Raw genomic sequence first — 8,791 nt, 5'->3', positions numbered from 1 at the left:
CATCTTCATCTTCATCTCCATCTCCATCTTCATCTTCATCCTCATTTTCATCTTCATCTTCCTCCTCCTCTTCCTCCTCCTCCTCCTCTTCCTCCTCCTCTTCCTCCTCCTCTTCCTCCTCTTCCTCCTCCTCTTCCTCCTCCTCTTCCTCCTCTTTCTCCTCCTCTTCCTCCTCTTCCTCCTCCTCTTCCTCCTTTTCCTCTTCCTCCTTCTCTTCCTCTTCCTCTTCCTCTTCCTCTTCCTCTTCCTCTTCTTTCTCCTCCTCCTCCCCTTCCTCCTCCTCCTCTTCCCATCCTCATCCTCCTTTCCCCGCAGGTTCTCCACGATCTCTTTGGTGTCCGTTGTTTCCTGGCTCTCACAGCCACAGCCACGTCACAGACAGTTCAGGACATTGCGGCTCATCTTCGCATCCCGCTGCCCCACGGCGTCGCCGCCCGCTGCACCACCGTGCCCCATAACCTGCGTCTATCTGTGTCTATTGAGAGGGACCGGGACCGGGTATGGGATTGGGGTGGGATGGGGATGAGAAACTCCTGGCCCTATAGAGTCCTCCTGGCCCTATAGAGTCCCCCCTGGCCCTATAGAGTCCCCCCTGGCCCTATGGAGTCCCCCCTGGCCCTATGGAGTCCCCCCTGCCCCTATAGAGTCCCCTCCTGCCCTATAGAGTCCCCCCTGCCCCTATAGAGTCCCCCCTGACCCTATAGAGTTCTCCTGGCACTGTAGAGTCCCTTCTGGCCCTATAGAGTCCCCCCTGCCCTATAGAGTCCCCCCTGGCCCTATAGAGTCCCCCCTGCCCCTATAGAGTCCCCTCTGCCCCTATAGAGTCCCCCCTGCCCTATAGAATCCCCTCTGGCCCTGTAGAGTCCCCCCTGGCCCTATAGAGTCCCCCCTGGCCCTATGGAGTCCCCTCTGGCCCTATGGAGTCCCCCCTGCCCTATGGAGTCCCCCCTGGCCCTATGGAGTCCCCCCTGGCCCTATGGAGTCCCCTCTGGCCCTATGGAGTCCCCCCTGCCCTATAGAGTCCCCTCTGGCCCTATAGAGTCCCCCCTGCCCTATAGAGTCCCCCCTGCCTCTATAGAGTCCCCCCTGACCCTATAAGCTCCCCTCAGTCCCATAAGGACCTCCCCAGAACTATAAGCCCCACCTGGCTCTATAAGGACCCTCCCAGCCCCATTAGGCCCCTCGGCCCTATAAGCCTGCCCCCTGGCTCCAGAAGCCCTTCCTGGCCCTATGAGCTCCCCCTGGGCCTAAAACCCCCCTAGATCCTATAAGCCTCCTCTGGTCCTATAAGGACTCCCCTTGGCCCTGTAAGCCCCCCCCCCCCGACTCTATAAGTGTCCCCTCCAGTCCTATAGGGACCCCAGGCCCCATAAGGCTGCCCTCTGGTCCTATAGGAATCCTAGGCCCCATAAGGCTGCCCTCTGGTCCTGTAGGAATCCTAAGCCCCATAAGGCTGCCCTCTGGTCCTGTAGGAATCCTAGGCCCCATAAGGCTGCCCTCTGGTCTTATAGGGACACTCAGCCCCATAAGGCTGCCCTCTGGTCCTATAAGGACCCCAGGCCTCACATAAGGCTGCCCTCAGGTCCTATAGGGACACTCAGCCCCATAAACCCCCCCAGGCCCTATAAGCCCCACTGGCCCCATAAGGGTCTCCTCTGGCCCTATAGGGAACCCATGCCCCATAATGCCACCCTCCAGCCCTATAAGGTCCCCACCTGGCCCCATAAGCCCCCCCAGTCCCTCCCTCTGGTCCCTGGGATGGGATGGGGATGGGGATGGGGATGGGGATGGGATGGGGATGGGGATGGGGATGGGTGTGAGGATGGGATGGGGATGGGATGGGGATGGGATAGAGATGGGGATGGTTGGGGATGTTGATGGGAATGGGATGGGGATGATGGGGATGGAGATTGGGGTTGATGGGGATGATAGGGGTGGGATTGGGATAGGAATGGGGATGATGGGGGTCGTGGGGTTGGGGATGATGGGGATGGAGGTTGGGGATGGGATGGGATGGGATGGGATGATGGTGGGGTGGAGATTGGGGATGGGATGGGGGTGATAGGGATGAGAATGGGGGTGGAAACGGATAGGAATGGGGATGGGAGATGGGTATGGTGTGGGGAGGGGATGGGGATGGGATGGAGATAAGGGTGAGGATGGGATGGGGATGGGATGAGGATGGAATTGGAATGGGAAATGGGTGGGGACGATGGGGACGATAGGGATTGGGGATGGAATGGGGATGGAAATTGGGGATGAGGAATGGGGAGGGGGTAGGGATGGGGATGGGATGGGATGGGAATGGGATGGGGATGGGATTGGGAATGGGATGGGGATTGGGATGGCCGGTAGGATGGGATGGGATGGGGATGGGATGGGGATTGGATTGGGAGGTAGGGATGGGGATGGGATGGGGATTGGAGATTGGGATGGGGATGGATGGGGATGGGATGGGGATGGGCGATGCGGGATTGGGGATGGAAATGGGATGAGAATGGGGAGGGGTAGTTGATGAGATTGGCGATGGGGATTGGGGTGAGGAATGGGGAAGGGTAGGGAAGAATGGATGGGGAATTGGGCATGAGGGGTAGGGATGCCGGGATTGATTGAGGATTTAGGGATGGGATGGGGTGGGGGTAGGGCGTTGAGGATGGGATGGGATGGAGATTATAGGGAAGGGGATGGGATGGGAATGGGGATGGAAATGGGTAGAGATGGGTGGAAAATGGGTAGGGATGGAGGTGGGGATGATGGGTATGGTGGGGATGGAGATGGGGCTGGAGCATGATAGGGATAGGGATGGGATCGGGGGATGGAAAATATGAGGTTAGGGATGGGGGTGAAAATGGGGGTAGGGATGGGGATGCCTATGGGGTGGGGATTGGTGGATAGGTTGGAGAATGATGGGGATGGGATGGAAATCGGGGTAGTGGATGGGAATAGGGATAGAGATGGGGACTGATGGGGGTGGGCTGAATGGCGGGGATAGGGGTTGAAGATGTATGGGGATGGGGACAGGATGGGGATGGGAAATGGGGATGGGAATGGGTAGGATGGGCGTGGGATGGAGGGGTGGGGATTGGACAGATAGGGGGTGGTGATGATAGGGATGGGGCATGGCGATCGGAGATGGAAAATGGGATGGTGGAGGGGTAGCGGAGGGGTTGATGGGGTTTGGGGATGGAGATAGGGGTGGAGACAACAGGGATGGGGATGGGATCGGGATGGAAAATGGGTAGAGATGGGGGTGGAAAATGGGAGATGGATGGGGATTGGGGATGATGGGGTGGGGATGGGAATAGGGGTAGGAACTAGATGATGTTGGGGAATGGGTAGGGATAGAATGGAGATAAGGATGGGGACGGATGGGGGTGGGGATGTGAACCCAGGTAGGGATGGAGGTGGGGAACATGTAGGGCTGACCACATTAGGATCCCACATAGAGACCCCCAGAGCACACAGCTCAACACCGGGGCTCCTCGATGAACCCTGTTCATTAGCTCCTAACCCCAATTAACCCTCATTAACCTCCAGGCCCTCGTTAAGCTGTTACGTAGCGAGCGTTACGCCAGGCTCAGCTCCATCATCGTCTATTGCACGCGAAGGGAGGACACGGCCCGCGTGGCCGCCATGCTGAGAACCTGCCTCCAGGATCAGCTGCCCCATAGGAACACCCACACCCCGTGTGGGGGCTACAGCACGGAGATATGGGGGGCAGGAGGGAATATGGGGGGCAAGGAGGGAATATGGGGGCAAGGAGGCCGAATAGGGGGGCAAGGAGGGCAATAATGGGGCGGGAGAGGATGCGAATATGGGGAGAGGCAGGAGGGAATTATGGGGGAGAGGAGGGAATATGGGGGGCAGAGGGAATATGGGGGGAGAGGAGGGAATATTAGGGGGCAGGAGCGAATATGGGGCAGGAGGGATATGGCGGGCAGGAGAGAAAATGGGGCAATGGAGGGACTATTGGGGGGCAAGGAGGGAATATTGGGCGGGCAGGAGGAATATGGGGGGCAAGCGAGGCGGGAATATGGAGGGGCAGGAGGGGACCCCCTATGGGGCAAGGACGGCGAATATGGGATGGTAGGCACGGAATATGGGGGGCAAGGAGGGAATATGGGGGGCAGGAGGACTATGGGAGGGCAAGGAGTGGAATATGGGGGGTTAGAGGGAATATTGGGGCAGGAGGGAATATGCGGGGGCTAGGAGGAATATGGGGGCAATGAGGCAATCAGGGCGGGCAAGGAGGGAATTAGAGCGGGGCAGGAGGGACTTATGGGTGGGCCAAGAGGGGAGAGATGGGGGTCAGGGAGGTCTGTGGGGGCAGGAAGGGAATATGGGGGCAAGGAGGGAATATGGGGGGCAAGGAGGGAATATGGGGGGCAGGAGGGAATATGGGGGGCAAGGAGGGAATATGGGGGGCAGGAAGGCCTATGGGGTGGCAGGAAGGCCTATGGTAGCCAATAGGTGTTGACCTGGTGGCCAAGAAGGCCAATGGTGGCCAACCATGAACCCAAATGGTCTTGAAGGCCAACGTTGGCCAAGAGGTTGACCATTGAGTCTCTATTGTCTCCTTTGGAGGCCAAGAAGGGCCAATGGGGGCCAACTACAAACCCAAATGTTCTTGTAGGCCACCATTGACCCTAATCTTTCCCTCTGTCTCTCCTAGGACCCAATGGTGGCCAACCATGACCCCAAATGGTCTTGTGGGCCACCATTGACCCTAATCCTTCCCTCTACCTTTCCTAGGACCCAACGGTGGCCAACCATGACCCCAGATATTCTTGTAGGCCACCATTGACCCTAATACTTCCCTCTACCTCTCATAGAACCAATGCTGGCCAACCATGACCCTAAATGGTCTTGTAGGCCACCATTGACCCTAATCCTTTCCCCTACCTCTTTTAGGACCCAATGGTGGCCAACCATGAACCCAAATGTTCTTGAAGGCCAATGTTGGCCAAGAGGTTGACCATTGAGTCTCTGTTGTGTCTTTTGGAGGCCAAGAAGGGCCAATGGGGGCCAACACTGAACCCAAATGTTCTTGTAGGCCACCATTGACCCCCATCCTCTCCTCTATCTCTCCTAGGACCCAATGGTGGCCAACCATGACCCCAAATGGTCTTGTAGGCCACCACTGACCCTAATCCTTCCCCTACCTCTTTTAGGACCCAATGGTGGCCAACCATGACCCCAAATGGTCTTGTAGGCCACCATTGACCCTAATCCTTCCCTCTACCTCTCCTAGAACCCAATGGTGGCCAACCATGACCCCAAATGTTCTTGTAGGCCAACACTGACCCTAATCCTTCCCCCTACCTCTCCTAGGACCCAATGGTGGCCAACCATGACCCCAAATGGTCTTGTAGGCCACCATTGACCCTAATCCTTTCCCCTACCTCTTTTAGGACCCAATGGCGGCCGCATCCTCCACCCGGAGCAGATCGCGGCCGCGTACCACGCGGGGCTGTCGGCCTCAGAGCGGCGCCGGGTCCAATCCGCCTTCATGAAGGGTCGGCTGAGGGTGGTGGTGGCTACGGTGGCTTTTGGGATGGGGCTGGATAAGGCCGACGTCCGGGCCGTGCTGCACTACAACATGCCCCGAAGCTTTGAGGGATACGTACAGGAGATCGGCCGCGCCGGGAGGGACGGGGAGACGGCCTGGTGTCATCTGTTCATTGACCACCAGGTGGGGAGATATGGGGGGATATGGGGGGGATATGGGGTGGGATTGGGGTGGGATTGGGGTGGTGTCATCTCTTCATTGACCTCGAGGTGGGGGGATATGGGGTATGGGGTGGGATTGGGGTGGTGTCATCTGTTCATTGACCACAAGGTGGGGGAATATGGGGGGATATGGGGGAGATATGGGGTGGTTTGGGGGTAGAATTCAGGGTAGATATGGGGTGGATTTGGGGTGATTTAGGGGTGAGGTTGGCTTGGGATTGGGGTGGGATTGGGCTGGGATTGTGGCTGGTTTAGGGTTGGATTGGGTTGGGTTTTGGGGTGGGATAGGGCTGGGATTGGGGTGTATTTGGGGTGGTTTTGGGGTGGATATAGGGTGGGAATAGTGGTGGGATAGGGGTGGATTTGGGGTGGTTTTGCAGTGGATTTGGGGTGGTTTTGGGGTGGGATAGGGGTGGATTTGGGGTGGGATGGGGTGGATATGGGGTTGGATTTGGGATGGATTTGGGGTGGGATTTGGGTGGTGTCATCTCTTCATTGACCACGAGGTGGGGGAATATGGAGTGGGATGGGGTGGATATGGGGTGGTATTGGGGTCGGGTTGGGGTGGATTTGGGGTGGTTTGGGGGTGAGGTTGGATTGGGATTGGGGTTGGGTTGAGGTGGGATAGGACTTGGATTGTGGCTGGGTTTAGGGTTGGATTGGGGTGGGATTGGGGATTGGGGTGGTTTTGGGATGGGGTTTAGGGGGGGTTGGGGTAGGATTGTGGCTGGGATAGGGTTGGGATTTGGGGTGGTTTGGGGGTAGATATGGGGTGGGATTGTGGGTGGGATTGGGGTAGTTTTGGGATGGATTTAGGGTGGGATTGAGGTGGGATTATGGTTGGGTTTAGGGTGGTTTTGGGATGGATTTGGAGTGGGGTTGGGGTGGTTTTGGGGTTGTTTTGGGATGGTTCTCCCTATAACCCATTGGCTTCCCATTGGTTCTCCCTGAACCCCATTGGCTTGCCATTGGTTCTCCCTATACCCCTATTCCCATTCTCCCTATACCCCTATTCCCATTGGTTCTCCCTCTACCCCATCGGCTTCCCATTGGTTCTCCCTATACCCCATTGGCTTTCCATTGGTTATCCCTGTAACCCATTGGTTCTCCCTATACCCCCATTGGGTTCCCATTGGTTCTCCCTATACCCCACTGGCTTCCCATTGGTTCTTCCTATACCCCCATTGGGTTCCCATTGGTTCTCCTCTACCCCATTGGCTTCCCATTGATTCTCCCTCTACCCCATTGGCTTCCCATTGGTTCTCCCTATACCCCATTGGGTTCCCATTGGTTCTCCCTATACCCCACTGTCTCCCCATTGGTTCTCCCTATACCCCCCTGTCTTCCCATTGGTTCTCCCTATATCCCATTGGCTTCCCATTGGTTCTCCCTATACCCCATTGGGTTCCCATTGGTTATACCCCATTGGCTTCCCATTGGTTCTCCCTCTACCCCGCTGTCTTCCCATTGGTTCTCCCTATCCCCCACATGTTCCCCATCCAATCCCAGGGCTCGGACCGGCTGGAGCTGCGCCGTCAGGTCTTTGCTGACGCCCTGGATCCCTACAGCATCAAGCAGCTGGTTCAGGCCATTTTCCCCCCGTGTAAATGCAGGGAGCTGCAGCGACGGCGCCTCCAACTCAATGCTGTGAGTAGGGGGACAGCCGGACCCATAGCGGGAAGGGTGGGGGTCAATGGGGATCAATGGGGGTCAATGGGAGTCAATGGGGATCAATGGGAGTCAATGGGGGTCAATGGGAGTCAATGGGGATCAATGGGGATCAATGGGAGTCAATGGGGATCAATGGGGGTCAATGGGAGTCAATGGGGGTCAATGGGGATCAATGGGAGGCAATGGGGGTCAATGGAGATCAATGGGGGTAAAGGGGGTCAATGGGAGTCAACGGGGGTCAATGAGAGTCAATGGGGATCAATGGGAGTCAATGGGGATCAATGGGAGTCAATGGGGTTCAATGGGGATCAATGAGAGTCAGTGGGGATCAGTGGGACTCAATGGGGATCAATGGGAGTCAATGGGGATCAATGGGGGTCAGTGGGGGTCAATGGGAGTCAATGGGAGTCAATGGGGATCAATGGGGATCAATGGGAGTCAATGGGGGTCAATGGGGATCAATGGGAGGCAATGGGGGTCAATGGGGTGGGGGGAGATCCTGCCCCATAGCCGGAAGGTTGGGGCTGGGGGTCAATGGGGGTCAGTGGGGTGGGGGGAGATCCTGCCCCATAGGGTGAAGGTTGGGGGGCTGGGAGTCAATGGGGAGGCAGATGAGCCAGCCCTATAGGGTAATGGGTTGGGGGTGGTTGGGGGGCTGTGGGTCAATTGGGGTCAATGCAGAAAGTAGGGAAGTGATCCAGCCCCATAGCGGGAAGGTTAGGGGGCTGGGGGTCCATGGGGGTCAGTGGGGGGGGAGATGAGCCAGCCCTATAGGGTATGGCCCTATAGGTTGGTATTGGCCATCCCATAATGCATTGCAGCTCACTAGTTATGAATTGGCCATAGGTATGAATGGCCCATCCCACAATGCATTGTGGCCCTGCCATAGTTATGAATGGATCATAGTTATGAATGGGCGCTCCCACATTGCATTGCGGCTCAATGGCGCTGTCCACCTTGTGGTGCTGAAATGGCCATTGATTTCAATGGGCCATTGGGCTCAATGGCGCTGTCCAGTGTAGGGGTGCTGAAATGGCCATTGGTTTCAATGGGGCATTGGGCTCAATGGCGCTGTCCACCTCAGGGTGCTGAAGTGAGCGACGCAGAGATGGCCGCCGTGGTGACGTCACAGGAGGGCGATGATGTCACGGGGTCACGCGAAGACGGCCATGACGTCATTGAGGATGGTGATGACGTAATAGAAGAGGATGATGATGTCATCGAGGAGGAGGATGACGTCATGGTGGACCCGGAAGGGGCGGGGGAGCAGGAAAGGGTGTGTTATAAACATGAGAGGGGGATCCCCATTGAGAAAACAGTGCAGGAACTGGACGTCAGGGAGGAGGGTGAGTAATGGGGGGGGGAAGGTCCTGGAAGGGGAATGGATGGG

General features: G+C 57.1%; 1 protein-coding gene across 1 annotated transcript in view; it reads left to right on the top strand.

Moving 5' to 3' along the window:
• Positions 1-8,791, top strand: part of RECQL4 (RecQ like helicase 4) — a 41,954-nt gene that overhangs the window by 24,085 nt on the left and 9,078 nt on the right. Inside the window, exons 11-15 of the mRNA XM_032442600.1 lie at positions 316-498; positions 3,538-3,681; positions 5,411-5,692; positions 7,240-7,377; positions 8,486-8,747. Of these exons, the coding sequence (XP_032298491.1) occupies positions 316-498; positions 3,538-3,681; positions 5,411-5,692; positions 7,240-7,377; positions 8,486-8,747 (1,009 nt within the window). The remainder of the gene's footprint in view (positions 1-315; positions 499-3,537; positions 3,682-5,410; positions 5,693-7,239; positions 7,378-8,485; positions 8,748-8,791) is intronic.

This window comes from Coturnix japonica, chromosome 2 (genome assembly GCF_001577835.2).
Source record: "Coturnix japonica isolate 7356 chromosome 2, Coturnix japonica 2.1, whole genome shotgun sequence".
Taxonomy (NCBI): domain Eukaryota; kingdom Metazoa; phylum Chordata; class Aves; order Galliformes; family Phasianidae; genus Coturnix; species Coturnix japonica.
Note: the sequence above shows the minus strand (reverse complement) of the source record. Positions and strands in the feature narration are given on the sequence as shown.